This window comes from Corvus hawaiiensis, chromosome 4 (assembly GCF_020740725.1).
Source record: "Corvus hawaiiensis isolate bCorHaw1 chromosome 4, bCorHaw1.pri.cur, whole genome shotgun sequence".
Lineage (NCBI taxonomy): Eukaryota > Metazoa > Chordata > Aves > Passeriformes > Corvidae > Corvus > Corvus hawaiiensis.
In genome coordinates this window covers 13,683,410-13,703,254 of record NC_063216.1, presented here as the reverse complement: position 1 = coordinate 13,703,254, position 19,845 = coordinate 13,683,410, and the positions used below count along the sequence as shown (strand labels likewise).

The 19,845-nt window shown below is 44.2% G+C and overlaps 1 protein-coding gene across 1 annotated transcript in view; it reads right to left on the bottom strand.

The window, feature by feature from the left end:
* Positions 1-19,845, bottom strand: part of ETV6 (ETS variant transcription factor 6) — a 135,638-nt gene that overhangs the window by 14,471 nt on the left and 101,322 nt on the right. The window contains exons 5-6 of the mRNA XM_048301241.1: positions 16,749-17,291; positions 2,911-3,053 (exon numbers count right to left, since the gene is read on the bottom strand). Of these exons, the coding sequence (XP_048157198.1) occupies positions 2,911-3,053; positions 16,749-17,291 (686 nt within the window). The remainder of the gene's footprint in view (positions 1-2,910; positions 3,054-16,748; positions 17,292-19,845) is intronic.

Sequence of the window (19,845 nt, the reverse complement as noted above, 5' to 3'; positions counted from 1 at the left end):
CTCATACACAGCCTTGTATGAGTTGCTCTCAAAATTGGTTAGCCTAGTCTCCCACCGAGAGCAACCATTTTACATGATGCACATCAGGTCACACACGGACCTGCCCGGGTTCATCGCGGAAGCAACAGGAAGGCAGATGCCCTTGCTGCGCCAGCCGCGATGGCCCCGATCCCAGATGTATTTGGGCAGGCCAAAATTAGCCATCAGCTGTTCCATCAAAACGCGCCTGCCCTGGTCCGGCAGTTCAATCTGAAGCATGACCAGGCCAGAGCGATCATGGCCGCATGTCCTGAATGTCACCAATTAGCTCTTCCCGCCATTGGCACTGGCGCAAACCCCCGTGGCCTTAATAGTTGTGAGGTGTGGCAGATAAGACGTGACACATGTTGCTTCATTCGGCAGAATGAAGTATGTACATGTGTCAGTAGATACCTTCTCTGGAGCCATCTTTGCCTCTGCCCACACAGGGGAAAGGGCTAGTGATGTCATAAGGCACCTAGTGCAGGCATTTGCTACCCTGGGCATCCCCAAAGTTATTAAAACTGATAACGGCCCAGCCTACACCTCCAAGGAGTTCAGGAGCTTCCTGCAGCAATGGGGAATAGAGCACAAGACAGGCATCCCCTATTCCCCGACTGATCAAGCGATAGTCGAGAGGGCTCACCAAAATATCAAGAGGATGCTACAAAGGCAAAGGTCCTCAAAGAAACTAGAATCCCCAGCTGTCAGGTTCTCAAGGGCACTGTTCACACTAAACTTCCTCAACTGTGCCTTTGAGAACCTGAATCCACCGATCGTGCGGCACTTCGGGCGGTCTCAGCAGCTGCAAATGAAAGAAAGGCCTCCGGTGTTGGTTAAAGACCCGGAGACTCGGGAAACACAGGGCCCTCATGAACTAGTTACATGGGGGAAGGGATATGCATGCATATCCACCCCCAAGGGCCCCAGGTGGATCCCATCAAAATGGGTGAAACCGTGTATTTCCCAGCCCACCAGAGGAAGAAGTCAAGCACCCCCTAAAACCGGGGTGGGTTAACCCTATGCCCCTCTGGACCCCAACTCTGCCCCAGTTGTTACTCCCAATTTTGATATTCTTCCTTTTGAGTTTCTTTCTAGTTTAGAGACTACGGAAATGGACCCTGCACCATCCATCCGAGCCATCGCCAGAAGCCTGCAGATTGTTGTCATCCTGCGGCTGCTCCCATGGCCTGCGTTGCCGCGGATAGTTCCCCAACCGGCCGCAAATGTGTGGTCAGTCCTGGCGCAAACCATGGGCCAAGACCACGTATGTTTACATCAAGGGCGGAGAACATCCACAGACAAGATGCAGGCCATGGTGATGCAAATTCGGAAAGAAACTGGTGACTGGCTCGGCAACATCTTCAGCAAATGGGGACTATCCGGATGGGCAGGATCTATTCTCCGATCTGGACTGATTTTTCTTTTTGTTTTGTTGATTGCCCTAATTTTGTTTGGACTCCTCAAGAGATTGTTAGTAAAGTTGATTACAAGCTCCCCCTCCCCTACAGATATTGACCGAGCCGAGGTACTCCCGGATGCAGAGGCCCTGCAAGAACCGGAGCTCGAACCTACGGCTCCTGAGTTGCAAGAGTTCGAGGTCTTTTATCCGGACTCTGGATATTACCCCCAGCTGAACTTTAAACCATCTTAAAAAACAAAAAACAGGGAGATGTGGGAGTGTGTCTTGTTTGGTTCAGTCTGGGTCTCCCCTTTGGGTTTTGTGTTACTGTACCATCCCAGTTTATACCCTCCTGGTTTTGTGTTCATAACCCTGCTTTCTCTATTTGTCTCCTCCCAGACCCCTGCCAATCTCTCTGGCACCCCTCCCAAGCTTCTAGAAAGTTCTGGCAGGGGCGTCGAGTGATTGGTCTTGGGGGGAGGATCCCTCCCTTCCTTTCCCAAGATAGGTTCCCTTGTGTGTCCCTCATCCCGCAGACCCGTCCTTCTCCTTCCCTGATTCGATGCCATTGTCATCCCTCCCCTGTCGCCACCCCCCCATAAAACCCCTGGCAGGCATGCTCAGGGTTGCTCATTGCTGGACACCCCCGGGGGGCGAGGTCCCCTGTTCGGAGACACAATAAACCTTCCGGATTTCATCCACAATTGAGCCTGCCTCCTTCTTCCACCACCTGCCTCTATTGCCGCGGTCCTGTGGAAGGACCCACGAGCCAGACCTCTGGTCTCCCGGATTCCGGAGGCTGCCCCCGCAGCCTGCTGCGTCCAGAGCTGACCGGGCAAAGTGGGAACTGCTCCAAAAAGGACGCAGAGGCAAAGCATGAGTTCCCATTTGTAAATCCATGCTGACTACTCATACATTCATATGAATATACTTATATACATGTACAGAAATATCCATACAATAACTCAGCCCCAAGCTGTAAAAATCAGTACCAGCTTTCCAGAGAACAAAGCAGGAACTGCCCTCTTAGAAGGAAATACATAATCCTGCAGCATTTGGTGTCTGTCCCAGGGCAGCGTGTAGGATCTGGGAGTTGCTACAGCCAGGAACACAGAAAGGTCCTGCTGAGATGTAGTACAGAGCTCCTCGTAAGCCACATCTCATCAGAATATCCTCAGCATCAGGTTTTGAGAAGAAATAAGATGCCTTGAGAGAGAACTGTTAATTCTTGCACTCCTTGTAATTTTATAATTACATGCATTTATAACTAAAGGCCTTTAAATCAAACCAACAAGTTCTCTATATGAAGAATAGGTTTTAGTGCTTCAGGATGGATGATGCACTGTATTTCTAATGTACACAGAATAAAAGATTACAGTTTTCCAGCAGTCATTTATATGCCATCCTCTCTTCCTTCCCCCGTTTATAACAATCCTGTGATGCTACAAGAGGTGAAGCACTGCAGGAGGAAAATTGCATTGCTTCCTTACCTTGTGGTTTCCCCACAGACGGGCCAGTCCGTTGGGATCCACTATCCGAAATATTTTGGATTCCTTATCTTCCCATCGGATGAAATTTTCGTACCGGCTGTCAGAAAGCAGCTGATAAACATAATCCCAAAGCAACCTACAGTCTGTGAAGAGAGAAGCAAGAAAAGATTAACTTTCCCTTTTTTTCCTTGGGATTAATTCTGGAAACTTTTGGGTGGATGTGTAGTGAAAGGACAGTTGGGATTAGGGCTGAAATGCTGCTGCAACCCGAAATGAAAATGGCTTGGCTGGTATCAAGTAACGTTTGTAAAATGGACTGGAATATACAGCCTCTTCTGATGCATCCCAGTTCTCCTGACACTGACAGAGCACCCCTGTCACATCAAAAGCTGTGTGAGGTGACCTGCTGGTCTTAGCTGTGTGTTTATGGTTGTACTGAAGCACATAAAGCTCCCGCTGTCGGCCCTGATGCTGTTGCTGGCTGTTTTAGTGGAGAAATCAAGAATCCTGCAACCTGGTCTCCCTGCTTGAGGCTGTCCCTTTCTGTGCTAACATGTGAGTCTAAAGCATGGGCACTATAACAACTTTCCTTTGTAGACTCCATGTGATATAAAACTGACACCTTCTTTAATTTTCAATTTGATTTTTTATTTTACTTTTTAAGGTTCCTGAAAAGAAACAACACCTAAGTATTATAATTACTTGAGTGCTATTGAGAGGTTAAATACTTTCTATTTGGATAATTGAATTCAAATTTCCTCTTGGCAAACAGTCCTTAGGTCGCTAATTAAAGGTCTAACAGACACTTAAGGTTTAGTTTAGTGTTTTTCAGTTTCAAGGCAGTCTCTTGAGACTGAGGAAGCCAAGAGCTGAGCTGCTCTTACTTCCTGTTTGCAATATGTGTGTGCAGCACAGAATCACTAGGAGTATGCAAAGTGAATTGTACAGAGCTGGGGGTACTGCTGCTGTCAGAAACAACAGGGTTTTCACAGCTCAGCTATCCCGATTTCTAAGGTGGCTGTGGGGTTGCATTTTACTTTGAAAGCAATACCAGCCTCTGAGAAATGGTTTGTTAGAGTTGTTCAAGGGCTGGCAACCAAAGACATGCAGCTTCTAAGTGCTAAAATGGATTCTTGTCAGCCTGTCTTTCTGTTCCTGTCTGTCTGTCTGGGGTTGGCACATGCTACAATGGGGATGATGACATGGGAATATAAAATACTTTTTGAGAAAGGATATGAATAACACATTTAGTGAGTACACCTGAAATGGATAGAGATCTTAAAGTTATTTTCCCACTTTCAAACTGCAAAGAGTATCTCTGACACCAGTACTGTCTCTAAAACCAGAGCTTAGTTTGCCAGTGCCCTTGCTTCAGTCTCTCCCTGCCAGTTCTACAAAGAATAAAGCAGTTTGTTTTGAAGACATGACATCTGGCAAAAATTGCAGGTTCCCATTCTAACTGAAACCTACCCTGCTGGTCACCTCATCCATGACATCTACAAGCCTTGTGGAGGAATGTGAAAGGAAAGAGACAGACTTTTTGGTTAGAAAAGCCTTCTTTTCATTAACATTTTTCACAGAAAAACATTTTCCACAGAAAAATGTCCATCCTCATTTGAAATTTTTCTAGGTTTTGATTAAAAAAATGAAACCTGGGCACAAGTTTCCCTGGACTAAGTGAGAGGTCTAAAAACTGAAGGCTACTACTTTAATTTTTGTCATCTCCCCCTCTCACAAATTCACAAAACACAATTCTTACAGTGCACACACACCCACATACACCGAAAAAACTTTTCTAGACTTCATTTATGATTCAAGACAAGGGAGATTATATTGCTCTTCTGGTTTGTGCCTTTTAATATTGTGGGAGGTTCTCAGATAAAAGGGTAGTAAGGCCCCACTTAAATGGTTCTTTGACACATGTGCAATTCATTCCAGAACTCTTTCAATACAAGAAATGTATAGAAAATGGCTTTTTAGTGCAAGAATCCTTGGGGTCAGCTGGAGGGATGGTGCTCCTGCAGAGGCCAGTCAATGTCAGGCTTTGTCATATTCTTGAATGTTCAACCCAGGGCAGACAACCTCCAATTACAGCACCTTATAGCTCATATTTACAGTTCTGCAGAGATACAATTTACACTCATCTTTACTTTCACCTCATTATTTGCAATAGGCAATGTTATTTTTAATCTCTCTTTCAGACACACACCCTGGGCCCCCCTTCCGCACAAAACCAAAGAAGCACACAAAAAAAAATCAGCCTGAGGTGTCTAGGTGGAAACAGAGGGAGCTTCAGATGCTAAGAAGAGCTAGGATTCAAGTGCAGATTTGGTTTTTTGTTGTTCACTTAGTTTTTAGGATGGATGCAGGCTAAGCTTGAATATAAATACACTTCAAATGACAAGAACTCAGATCTGCATCTTGAGATCTTCACAAGAAAAATCCTAAGTGATCAAGGGCCCCATCCCATACTCTAAACTGACTGAGCTGCTCAGACTTGCAAAGGTATTTAGTAGGCTGGTGGAATTTGCAAAAAACCCCAACCACCCAAGTATCTGAGACTGCTGTTTGCTTCAACAATAAAACTGAAAATCCTTGAAAACTCTGCTTGGTTCCTACAACCACTTAAAAACTCGATTTCAAACCATATGGCTGTCTATCAGCAAATTTAGATATATGACTCAGTTGCAGTAATTTAATGAGCAGCAGGGCAACTGTGGTAACTGTGTCTCAAGCCACTGCAAATAGGAAATAAAAAGCATCAAACACCAGTAGAAAAGATTCAGGCTCACTGAATTTCTTCTCCCCAGAGCTGAGAGCTCCGAGCACACTGTTAGTTATCTTGGAGCAGCTGATGCTTTGCAGCACACTTCAGTTATGTATGAGCTCTGCTTGCACAGGACCAAAGCAGCTTGCCTTCCTTCTAGTTTCACTTGGGACACCTTTAGGAATTTGAGCACAGGCACTCAAGGGGTTTTTTGTTTGTTTTTAACCACAAATGGTTGCCCTATGTATCTGTCACCACAGACTGCACAGTAAAAAATTTGAGGTCCTGGAGGGTTCTCTGTGACTGACAGAGGATCAGCAATTAAATCATCTACCAGTAGAGACCATCTTTAATAGGACATTAGAGACAATGAGTCGAGGCTCCCCGGTAACTCTCAGAGACTCTAATGAACTTGGATTATGGTATAGCCCATTTGGAAGCCTGTGAAATTGGTCAAAACCCAGGAAGAGGCAATGCTAGAGAACGCTTTTAAAAGGAGCTTCTCTGCTGGGAAAAGAGGCACCTCCACAAAAGGCTGGTGGAGCTGACAGACAATGTGCTCAGGCACCGGGTGGGATTCTTGGGCCAGCAGTTGGATTTTGATAATCCTTGTGGGTGCCTTCCAACTCAGGATACTCTATGATTCTATGATACAGAAAGTTGCATCCTCCAGGAAGGTCAAAAGTGTGATGTGTATTTTTAGGAAGGATTGTGGAAATGGAGAGAAGGACTTGTACGTGGATAGTTGTTTTGTAAATGTCAATCACTTGTATGAGAAAAGTCTGGATGGTGGGAATGACTCCATGAAGACTCAATCTCTTCCTTGGCTGTCAGAAGGCCTCCAAAGGAGCTGCTGCATGAGGGGACTCTCCACAGGGTGTGTGTTGGCTAGTGAGTAATGGCAAGAAAGCACGTGGATGTTGCTGATGCCAAGCAAGTTTAAAAGTGTGGGAGATTCAGCTGGGGAATTGAGTCAGGGCTGGTACCTAAATTCTTTGGGCATGCTGCAATTTCCTGCCTTTTGGCTAAAATAAGCTTACTTAGAAAGCAACTATGCCTCTCTAGCACGGGGAAACATCATTTCCCCCTAGCACACACATACTTTTTTTTAAAGTGAACTCAGATGGTTGAACGTTGTACAGTCTGCAGCTACAGAGATTTAGCTGTGGGTAGAGCTGGGACTGAGAGGCTTTAAGGTGATGTAGCTGGAGTGGGAAGGTGGTGAATGGCCCAGCAATGCGGAAAGGGCTCCTAAACACTGGCACTTCCATGCCCAACCATTTTCTCAGCCGTAATACTAGGCAAGTCTGAACTATGTAATTAGCTGAGAATTAGGGCAATCTGCAGCTTCAAATGGAGAGGTATGGCTACAACTTTCCTCCTGCAGCTAATGCTTCTAGAGAGACTTTTATAGTTATGCACAAGGCAGTGATAAGGTGTAGAGTACTTAGTTGGTTCTCAAATTGTCTGCCATAAGCACTGCCCTACATGCGCAAGAGGCAGCAGTTTCCTGCTAATAAAAGCCATGTTATTATTAATTGATTAGGCAGAGTCTTCTGAATACACACCTAGAGAATACCAGCATATAAATACTTCTTAATGGCTATATGATAGTAATAAATATCCCTTAGAAATGAAATACCATCTCAGAATGATCTGTAAATTAAACATTATGGATCTTGGGTTCCTAGTATTTTGACATTTGTCCAGCCATTACAAATGAGTCATCTGGCCAAGGTCATCTTCATGTTGTAGTAGTGGGAGGTCTCACATCTGTACTCCCTAGGACGAAATAATGCTGTTAACAATATAGGCATATGCATGCTAAAGACCTCTTTTGTTCAAGATATAACATTCCCCTGCACTGAAATATTACTTAAAGCACAATTATCTGAGCCCTCTATTGTTTAAATGAGGCCCATGGTGCAGAGCTGGCCCTCTTCACATATCAACTACCAAAACCCTCTCGTAACCACAGAAATGTTTTGCAAGACCCACCCACATCTTGCACTGAAGAGCATTATATAAAAAGTGTTTGATCTGGCTGATGACTGCCTTGGAACCCAACTTGGCTTCACACAGGAAGAGATGCCAAAGGAACATTGTCATACTCCCTCTGACATCAGCTGAGGCCTTACCCCTTGCTGTGTAGGTTAGCCTAAAATGTCTCCAGCATGATATCATTTGACTTAAATGGTTCTGTGATTCCTACCAGCTGAAGAGTTCTCCCAAGCTTGGCCCCCTTTATTTTCCAAGGTGATTTGTGCTTCAGCTGCATTTGTTCAGAGGGAAGCAAACAATGGCTGTTCACAACTGAAACTAATCAACAGAACCTGGAAGTTCTCTGGCATCCTGGTTTCTGTAAGTACACCGGAAGTGTGTGAAGACAACGTGGTGATGCTCACGGTGCCAAAATGATGAACTGATGTAATTCACAGTCACTGGAGCCAGGGAAGGGCCTGCGGTCTCAGAAAGTCTCTGACCTTGGGAGTGCCACTGCCAGAGAGTCCTGGGAATGGTCTGACTGGGGAATTTCCTTAAGAGACATGCTGCAGTAGCATTATGCTGTGTTGAAATACAATCCAGCCTCAATATCTATCCATGACATATTCACTTTAGCAGACAAACCCAGGAGAAAAAAGTAACTAAGTCTCATGGTTAAGGGTTCAAATGGCTCTGAGGCCTGGGGGAGCACTGAGATGGTGCACCTGAGATGGAGCACCCTGGTCATGAATGTATGTTAATCCATGTCCAGGTCACTGAGGGAAAATAGTTTTCTTTCTGTGAATGTTGCTACTGGAAGCAGGATGGTAAGCTGGTACAGTAAAGCCAATGTTTTTTTGTGGAGAAACCTCTTGACAGACAACTGTTTGTTCAGCTCAGTAAATTCAAGCTGGGGCTGAGCAAAGAGGTTGCCAGATCACACAATACAACAGTTGTATGTTGCTTGTCTTGTACCCAAATGCTGAGTGGGAGATCAGGCAGAAGGAGAGCAGAAACCTGAGACTGTCATGCTGCAAACAGTTGTGCTGTGAGGTTGTAAAAATAACACAGCAAGATGAGGCCAGGCTCTGTTTTTGGCAGTAAAAACTTGTACAGAGAAGGAGGATCCAAAAGCTTCATATACCTCATGTGGTTGTAGAAAAGAGCACTGAAATCACAATGAATATGTAAGAGATGGGTCACAGACCATTTGAAAGATAAAGACTTTGAAAGCTCAAGACTGCTGTATTAAAAAAGAGGTTTTTTCTTCTTGTCCTCTTCTTCTGCTCCATTCCCCCATCCCCACCAAATAGATGGACATTTTCAGTATTATCTTCAGGTGCTGTTCTTTTTCTGCTCCACCACCATGGTAGAAAAGACTCCTGCTAAAGAAACCTGTCTTTGATTCTCCTGTGGCTTTTCCTCACCTTTACTGCTCATGAAAGGCAATGACTGAAAAGGAAAAGAAATTCAACCTCTGCCTGTTCACATGCACTTCTTACAAACACATCACAACCTCTTTGACATAAGAAAACTGGCCAAACACATTAATGATAGGAATTTAAGAATTAAGAATGAAGCTTTACCTTCACAATTGTACTTCAGAGAAGCTGGCAAAAGCAGGAATGACTTAATTGCAGCAAAGGCATTACCAACAAGGGTAATAATTTTTAACCCCACAATGTGAGAACCTCTACTATCTTCTGACAGTTCAGCCTTGGGTTTAGACTTCTGGCTTTTTTCAAGAGCAGAAAATCATTGTCTATAACAGACTACTTCCCATGAACCTCACTTCTGTGTTCTCTCAGAAAGCCCTGAGTACCCTGGCAGGTATGAGCATGGCTGGAAGACACAGCTCCTGGTGTGCTCCCAGGAAGTCCCTCCTGAAGGGACTTCATAAACCGTAAACTGGTGATTTCTGATGGGTCCCTTGCAGAAAACTGAGATGTGACCTCCCCTGCTTGGGGTTAAAACTCCACATTGAGACACAGCCAAACTCTCCTCTCCTCTCCCTTCCCCAAACAGCCTTACCAGTTTAATGGTGTGAATTTGAATTAACATAAACTGATGTGTGCCACCTGTAACTGATTGGTATTAAAGCCAGACTTAAATAGGCCTGTCTTGGGAGACAGTCTAAGTGTAGTGTCAACACTGTAAACACAACAGTGTGCTTTCCTGGTTTAACTAAGAGGATTCAAAGTGATCCAGGTTTGCTTTGTAGAAGAAATCTGAATTACCAGAACAACTCTAGCCTGAAGGAAGCATGCAGTATACAGGGAAAGTAAGGGACCTGTTTTCATTAAGAGGGAAGTTTCTTAAAAGACTGTAACATCCTGCTGACCCCAATGGATGCTTAGGGTACTCTGAACCCACTTACCTGTCTAGCCATGGTATGTAAATGGGTACTGCAGTACAGTAATGAGAAGAATGAAATCTAAATGACTGAGCTTTCCTCTGGCTTGGTCACTCCTGGCTTCTGAGCAGACCTGAACAAGCCCCAACTGCAACTTCTGCTCCTGTAACTGCAGTAAGAATGGAGGCAGTTGTGAAGCAAGACACCTCACAGAAAATCTACAACCACCTGTCCAAGCTATTGCTATTTGGCTATTGATTGAGCTTGAGTGTCAGTAGTTAAATTGGCAGGGAAGGCCCACTTTCAGGCTGAAATTATTTGTTCATGCCATGTTAAGAAGACTCTCAAGGTTAAAATGAAAACTCCTATGAATATGAGCTCTATGAGCTTGACTCCCATCCACACTTCAGTCTCTCCAGCAGTCTGGCTTTCCACAAGGGCTCAAACAGACATGGCATGTAGTGGAAATGAAAAGTGTACATGATTGCAAGAGCAAATGATGAAACAAGGCCAGCGACACTATCACTGTCATGTCCAAATGGGAGTCACAGGCCAGCCTTACACCAGGATTTTCATGTTTTTGCAAGGCTCCAATCTATCTATATGAGCTGCTGCCCTACAGGAAGGAAGGTCAGTTCCCTGGAAAGCAGGTACTGAACCCCTACGACTTACAACTTCGAATTGCCAAGTGAACCACTGTTTCGGCTTTCTGTACGTTGCCAGTCTGTAACTTGTAACTGCTCAGCTGCTGTGACCATCTTGTCAAAGCTGCCCCCAAAGTCTGTGTTTCATCAAAGGCCCACCAGCCACTTCTACACTGTCACATCCTGCTGGGTTCATCACTCATGACAGTGGAGAAGATGGCCTTGGCAGTCTTAGCTGAGTACACAGGTAGGCTCCTTTGGTGTTAGCAATGTTATGTGCTGTCCTAAAGAACAGCTGTGTGTTTGATATACCCCAGATGTGGTTTGCCCTCCTGGCTGCCAGGGCACGCTGCTGACTCATGCTGAGCCTGGTGTTGACCAGTATCCCCAGATCCCCCTCTGCAGGGATGCTCCCCAAACACTTCTCTCCCCATTTGTATTTGTGCCCAGCACTGCTCCACCCGAGGTGCAGAATCTACCAGTTGGACTTGTCAGATTTCATCCATCAATCACAGCCTAATGCTCCAATCTATACAGACCCCTCTGCAAGGCATCTTGTCCCTCAAGACAGTCAACAGCACTTCCCAGTTTGGTACCATCAGTAAAATTGCTTAAGGCACATTTAACTTCTGCATGCAGATCGCTGATAAATACATTGAACAGGACTGTCCCTGGAACTGAGCCCTGCGGAACACTGCCAGCCAGATGTGGCCTTGTGCACTACAACCCTCTGAGCCCTGCCCTTAGACAGCTCTTTACGCAGTGCACTGGGAACCTGCTCATCCCACAGCCATGCAACTCGACCCTGCTGTGAGGGGCAGTACAAAAAGCCTCCCTAAAATGCAGAACAGCTATACCCACCACCTTCCCTCCATCCACCATGTGGGTGACCTTATCATGCAAAGATAGCAAATTAGTTAAATGGGATTTACCTTTGTGGCTGACTGTGCCTGATGTCTGCCTTTCAACAGTACCCAGTATAAACTTTTCCATCATTTTTTCCAGCCCTTCTGTGAGGGCTAACAGTATCACTTACAAAACCTGTAACTTCCAAGTTGTGCTTAGATGCTGGTCTTTACTCTCTTCACTACAAAGGCGTAATTGTTCTTTGCCTGCTTTCCCACCCTCCCTCCCTACCATCCAGCAGATGCCATTGCATAATAACTGTGCCTGTACAGCTGTTTTGTACAGAAAGAAAAATAAACTAATGTCTTGTAACACATTATAAATAATAAACTAATGTGGTGCATTTGCACAAAGGATTTTGCTCATATATGAGTTAAAAAAACCCAAAAGATCATCCTACAATGTGACACAGTTGTAAATGTCCCATGGATGTAGGCACTGGGGCTCTAGTCCTAGTAGTCAAGTTGTGAGGAGACACTGCTGAGGTTCAGTGGTTTGAAGTTTGGTGTTTTTTGATATTTAAGCTCTAAATGTCTACTGTTCCAAATCTAACAGCTCAATCAGCTGAGTTTTAATTATCCTCATGTAAAAGCTTTCCAGCCCAACTCCAGAGTATAAACAGAAAAAAGTACCAGTTGATTTGCACTTTTTTAAAGCACTGTATTTGTGAAAGGGGGACTCCACTGTCCCCTCCTGTCTTTTCCCCTCCCACACAAATGATTTTTTCAAACAAAGCAGGAGAATCCATTATTCTGTTCCCCTCCAAACTCTGTCCCCACATAAAACAATCATACTCCTTTGGAAGACCTCCCCATGCTCAGAGCCTACACCCATCCTAAGTGTTGTTGTGTGGATTTTAGTAGAATGTGAGTCATCCATAGCTGACGTGCTCTTACCATGGGACTGCATTTTTGGTTTCAGCCATCACACTGCTTTTATTGAGATGTCACTTACACACACCTTGCTACAGATCCATGGGGTTCAGCTACGCCCCTGTGCTCTCAGGATGTGGCACACTTGAGAAGCTGAGGTAAACCAGGAGCAAATCTGGAGGCAGCTCTCTGTCATGACTTTGGCAGGGCAAGAATCTTGTCTGTCCTCATTCCAGCAGCAGTCAATGGCTTTATGGGCCTAACCAATACAGTGGTAGACAATGTGCCTCCCAACAGTTTAAACATTGCCTGGCTTTTCCCCAGACTCCTGAAGGGGAAGAAACAAATCTGGCAGCTCATAAAGTCAGATACAGCCCAGTTGCTAAGGTAACCCAGCTGATAAGAGCAGCACACCAACAGATAACACCAGGCACAGGACTCACCTGCCTTTAGATTTCAGCATGCTGTGGATTAGTGAACAAGCCTTTCAGTCCCAGAGCTGGTACAGAAAAAGACACTGGGAGCTGGAAGTCTCAGGGACCTGCTCAGCATTGTATTTCCCCTCACAAGAAATATCCAGAATTGTATTAGTGAGTTTTAAGTGACTGAATCAGAAGTGAGGTAAATACCACCATGTCATTAGCTTAATTTGGATGTTTCTAAGACAACCTCTATGTGAAAAGGTCAGGATGAAACCAACCCTATTATAGTTGGATAGTCCCATAACTGCCTCCTGCACCTTGGGGAAGTACCTTTTACGAGATAGCAAAGCCCTAAAATGCTTGATAGCAAAACCTTCGCAGCTAGAGGTTCATGGGGAGTAGAACTTCCAGTCTGCAGAAGGGCTAATTTGAGGTGCCCCTCTTGATTTAAACTGCAACTGTATTTAAAAAGAAAGAAAAGAGAAAAAAGGTATCTATTTCCCCCCTCCCCCACCCCCCCAGGAAAGAGAAATCCTTGGAGACTGTGGGGAACCAAGATCAACTATTGAAAAAAATTTGGAGCTAAAAGTAAGCCATATATAGACTGCCTGCTTGCTAGAGTCCAAGTTAGGAGCTGACTACCAACAGTGTTGCTGCTTTGAATCAGCAGTTCCAGTGGGGAAAACTCTCCATTACACCGCTCGGCTGAGCTCCCCTTTTGAGGTATTTTTAATATTTTTACATGCTGTTAACTAGATAACTACTGATGCCTGAGTTACTTAGTTTATCCATTGCCTGGTGTCTTTGCAGGGGATGCAAATCTGCCTCTTGATCATCTCAACACAATGACCTCCAGTTCTGACAAAGTTATGGAAAAAACTTGTGCGTATTGTGTTGAGAAGATAGCTAAACATAATTTTCAAAATCAACTCTAGCCAATGATGAATAATATATGTGACCTTAATGAGTAATATAAAGATACTTTATGCCTCTGGCTTTGCTAGAAAAGTGTTAAATGGCTTTAGATGAAAAGATAATAAGACCTTCAACTTGAAATCCTTTGCTGTAAGAGGGAAAGTGCTTTACCAGTAAAATTAATATTTTGAAAAATGGTATTACATAAAAAGGTAGGAAAGATTAGTCAGCCAGTGAGTAGAGGTCATTATTTTGTCTGACAGAAAGTCCAGAGCTCTATTGATCGACCTCCTGAAAAGAGAGTATTTGTGTACAGCAGCAAGCAAAAACATTGCTTTTTTTCTCAGAACCAACTAATTGCATGCTGCATTTAAAAACACACTCTGTCTACAAGTAAACAGATTTATGAGGTTGTGAGGTGTCTTAAGTCTAGGGAAAATTCTTTCTACAATATAAAACATCTGAGCTGGGAACAGAAGATGTTCTGGAGCATAGCTTAAGGTTTTAGTCAGCAGCCTACCAGGCTTCCCTAGTAGCTCCTCATCACTATCTCCCTTGAAAATCACCTGCATGCAAGCCATAGGAAGTCAAGGCTCTCTTCTCACCAGCATCCACAGTTGAGTTCTTAGCTCTGGCACTGGACTTTTGGTAAATCTTTTCAGTGCCCAACCCATCAGTCATCCTCATCAAGAAAATGGAAGTGAAGCCAGTGATTTCTGAAAAGTCCTTTTAAAGAATATATCTGCATTGATGTACATTTGCAGTTTAAGAGCCATGTCTCACAGCTTCCATGGTCTCTCTCACACTGAAGTGGCGAGCATGGTTGGTCAAGCACCTCCATGTTAACTGTGCCACTAAAGGTAAGGATGCTGAGATGAAAAATACATTTATGCTCACATAAAAAAGAAATTATGAGAGCTGTGAGATGGGTGGGAAGCAGGTAGAAAGGTACTTTCTTTCTAGGGGGCCTAAGTATGCTGCCATTGAATTGAACAGCTCCAGTGAAGTTGACTTCAGGCATGAAGCATGAGCTGTCTAATTGTTTGGTAGTAATCCACTTTTTATCACCTTTAAATTAGCTGTGAGCTCTTTAGAGGGTGTTTACAGTTCAGGGGCCATTACAGTCCAACCATAGGAGCAGTAGCTTGTGCCTGTACAGCAAGTGAGGCATGTGAGCACTTAAAGGACTTGGGGTGCTGATGGAAGTACACTGGCCAATTTATCAGCAGAAATCTGATCAATCTAACTACTCTGTGATTCCCCAACCCTCGGCCATAAAACTCTGCCCTCATCTGAACCAAATGCTTGAACACACTTCAGGTCGTTCTGGCATGAAATAACTCATCAGCTGTTTCAGATATGCCACCCTTGCTTGTGGGTCTCGGCAAAGCCATGGGACTGCAAGTGAAAGCACCTCAGTCTGCAAGTATAGACTTTGGATAACATTTTAAATGGCTAAACATACTTGCCAAGCAACTGTGTTAGGCCCAGATTTCCAGGGGCTTGGGCTCTGTTGCCTTGCAAACAACATAGGGATAGAAAGGACATGGAAGTTACTGGGGCTGGTGTCACTGGACCCACTGCACAACATGCAGAAACCAAAGATTACCAACTATCTAAGAAAACACCTGAGATTAAAGTAAAAAAATTACACCACCACGTACTTTCAATATTTTTTCTTACATTTATTTCAGATTAGGGTTTATTCTTAGAGAATGTTTCTTTTTGGGAAATAAAAATTAACTGCCTTGATCTCCCAACAATACTTTGTGGGAAGGTAATCTCCAGTGATGCAACCAGTAGGGTGTTTTCTCTGCCATAACTTTAAGTATATTTATTAACTTGCTGAGAATTTTGTGGGTAATAAAAATCCAAAGAAAAGAGACAAATGTCATCCAGGCAAAAATGTCAAAAGATTCATTTCTGGAACTCATCTTTCTATTATGTGAAAGGATCATGGTCCTTGCTGTGCTTGATCTTGACTAGATGGTAAGATATATATCTTTGGAATTTAAAGTGGTAAGTCTTAAGAATATAGAAAATCTTCCTCATTAAATCTGAGGCAGCACCACATCTGTAACAAATTTAAGGCATGTAAGGACAAAAAAGAACAAGGTGTTTTAAAATGTACCTCTGTGGACATGTGTAACACCCCACAGGAGCTGGGGATCACATTAGGTCACTACTGACACAACTGCATGGAATCTTTCTGGGTGTGGTGTGTATTTACATCTCTCAAAAGAAATTGGTTACTGGGGCATCCAGAGTATTTCTGAAGTGGTTGGATTCCCCCTCCCCCTCTCCCTATCTATTTACAGTTCCCTTTGGAGTACAAGAAACATTTTCTGTAACCTCAGCTTCCTGATTCAGCTGCTGTGATGTCGGTTATTTACGATAACAAAAGTGAGACAATGCCTGTGGTTTGTGTGGGACAAAGCCAACCTTGTTTCTGTAAAAAGGGACAATCCTGATGGGAGAAGCCCAGGAAAGGCTACGAAGTAGGACTCCGGGGTGGTATTTCATTAGTCCTGCCAGCTTCATAATGGGCTTGACACTGCATTATTTCAAAGGCCACTGACAGAGAGTTTCTTCCTTTCCATAGGATTGGACACTAATGTCAATGGAATTCTTGGAAAACTATCTCTTTGCAGAACAAGGCTTCAGAGATGGGTATCTTGGGAAATGAATGGATTGCTAGCGGGTGGAGAGGCAGCGAGCGTCAGGATGCAAATGTTTCAATACCAATTACACATTCTGTGGTCACAGGCAAGTCATTCTGCTCTTCTGCTTACCTGTCATGAAACTGGTTTATTAATACTTCACTGCTAAGCCACAGATGTAGTGAAACTTGCAGAATGCCAGTAAACTCTTCATGTCACAGAGTAGCAAAAGGAAACAAGAAACTCTTAAAACAAAGCATGGTTAGTTATGAATGAAGAGAATCACTTTTGGTGTAGCCTAGAGAATGTCCCTTACCTGCTATCCTCCCGATTGGCATCGCGTGGTCCTCGGGAGGGGAGACAGACACCATGATGTGGTTCATATAAGCTAACTCTTCTCGGTGGGACAGGTTGATGGGCTTGACCTCCCTGTGCAGCCCATCCTCAGACAACCTCGGTGGTTTGAAATCGGAGTGCCTGGGGTTCAGTATCAAAGGATGCATGATAGGGCTGGGCATCAGCTGGATGACCCTGGTGTTCTCCTGGCGAGGGCTGGAGGGCTTCTGGAGCACCTCGGAAGGAGGCGGGCAGTGGTTGTTTTCTATTGGGGACACTGAGAGAGGATAGGGCTCCTGCTGGTTGTTCTCGTGCTGGTGCCTTGTCCCCGGCACCCTGTCGGCCGGGGACAGGCGACGGAGAGTGCTGTCCATGGGGGACTTCAGTGGCCGCTGGTCGGGGTCTGGTGACGGACGGTGGTTGTTGGTGATGGGTGACCGCGAGCGATGCAACAGTTCAATGGTTGGGGGGTTGTGGTGGACTGTTTCTGTGGATGGTCTCGAAGGTCTCTGCACAAAGCTATCTGTGGAGAAAAAAAAAAGTCCCCAAAATACAGATTGTCTGTATTGTGATCAAGGTGTAGGCTCTACTGCTGACAGCCTGCAAATGTTTTTTATTTGTGTGACCTACAGATGCCCAGAAAAGTACTGCATAAATGCAGACAGTTATTATTTCTACACAGAATGAAAACAGTGAAAACAATCTTCCTCCACCAGCCATAGCTCCTTGGAAAACACACTAAGAGAAATCCCATTTTGAGAAGCTGACTGGAATACTTGTGAAGAAAGTAAGATCTGATTTAGCTGTACTAACTGTGTTTCTGTACAAATTTTTTGAAACTTTTCTCCTGCCATTCATGTCTCTCCGTGTTGTTCCTCTTACTGTACCATTATGAGCACTGTAAGGTAGAAGGGAAAAAAAAAAAAGAAAATGTCTACAGGAAAATACCAGGTATTAAGTTTTAGACGGTAGAAGCTTAGGTCAAGGTAGAGAATAACTCAGTCTGAAATATGGACTGGGTTGTTTAAAAAAACCCAGGTAGGAAGCTCTTTGTGAAACCCTACATTTTATCTCTGCCTTGATTTTAAGAGCATGTTGCATCTTCATAAGGATATTTTCATCTTCTTTTATTTAGTCTGTGGTGTCTACTATTGGGTTGTCCCATAAAAGCACTTAGATGCCTTCAGCAGGAGGACTTCTAGCATCACTTTTGCATTACTGCAGAACACACTTCCCAGCTTAACAGTAGTGGGGAGATAAACCACCACCAATCCTCTCACAAAATTAAAATGTTTGCCAGTGCAAACTTTCAGGTAAGCTAAGGCCATCAATTTTGACTTGGGAAACTACTGACAAAGAGGAAAGTACCACCAGTACTACAGTGACTAACAGCTTTTTATCAGAAAAACAAAGATCAAATTTCAGTGCTGTTTGCTGAAAGCCTTGGGTGATAACAGAAGGAAACTTCTGGGTACATGGCAAAAACTGAAACAAGTAGCTGCCTATCTGAGGCTGCCTGTTTGTTCATTCCTTTTTCTCTGAACCATAAATGATTCTCTTGCTCTCTGCCAAGGCAGTGACACCTGCTGAAGACCCTGTTGAGGTGAAGACTCAAGGGCTCCTGCTGCTCTGGAACCCAGGCAGGCATCAGGAGATGGATCGGCACATACCCAGGGAAAGGCCTGAACAGGTAAAGCTCAAGTCCTGAGAAAATGTAGTGCCAGGCAGTGGCATAGCATCTGCACAAGAACACTAAAGTCTACAGGAAAACCTGGAATTTTAGGCAGAACCTACATTGCTCTAGAATACTTATTAAACACACCTGTCGTCCCAGACAAGAAAAATGCATTTGTAGGGCTATTCAAGGTACTCACAATGGAACAGCTGGAGGACATGAAACTCCAGAGCTATATATTGTTCTTGCTTAAACCTAAACAGTTTTAAATACAATCTGGCCAGCTAATGTGGGATAGCCCAAATGAAGATCAAAGAGGAAAAATTTACAATTGTATCTACCTCTGTGGCTGTCTTTCCTTACAGTCTCCTTTCTTTGCCACAACAGAAAGAAAACTCATTCCCAAATTTTACTCAGTGTCCTATCTTCTACAAACCATCCACCCCCATCACTGTACATGCAAGTGCACTGTGCTCATTCTTAGCCTGTAAATATAGACCAGAATATTGTTTGTCCTATTTATTTAACACCTTGGCTGAAGGGAGCAACTATCTTTAAAGCAGAAATGAATGCCCTGCTGCGCTTTCCACCAAGCTCTCAGCAAACATTAGTTGGCTCTGACAAACTCCAAACAGAAGTGTTCCTACCTGTCTGCTTCCAAACCATGGTGATACTGAACCTGGACAGAGGGGACAGGAAGTAGAGACCAAGGAACTCTTGGAAAAGCAGGAAGAGGAAACACCACAAATGGATACACACTAGTGGTTTACTTTCCTTCAAGATCTTTCTCTTAAAGTACTTAACAAAACAATTCCCTCATGGCCAAAGATGCTGTTTGCCATGAAACAATTCCAGCTCAGCTCCAAGCAGGACTGCCACAAATGACCCTGAACATAATAAACAGAATAAAATCCTCATCACATTCATTCCTTGACACATCTGGTGATTGTAAGTTGAGCACATATGGTGTATCATTTCACGCAGCACTAGATTCACTCTGGCCCTTCATTCCAAATGAGCAATACTCTTTTCTTGACGACAGAGCTGTGAAAGGAAATTCACCTCCCAGGAAATTTGCTGACCTATCCATATAGGGATGGGTGGGGCTGCACTTACTCTGGGAGTGAGCAATTGCTGGCATGACAGTCCCAAAGATTGGCAGTCTCTGCTTACCCACAAAAGAAGTGCAGGGAATGACAGTGTAAGCTTCCTGCATGGCATCCCATCAAATGACTCAAAGCTCCGTCAGAAGGACCACTGGAGATGAAGGTAATTCACTTTCCATTGCTCATCCCTCTGCAGGGACAGAGCCCATTCCAAGCCAATATCCTGAACTGCAGTCAATTGATTTCAAACAGCCAAACCCCCTTTGTTTAAGCCTAGTAAAAAACCACTAGATGAA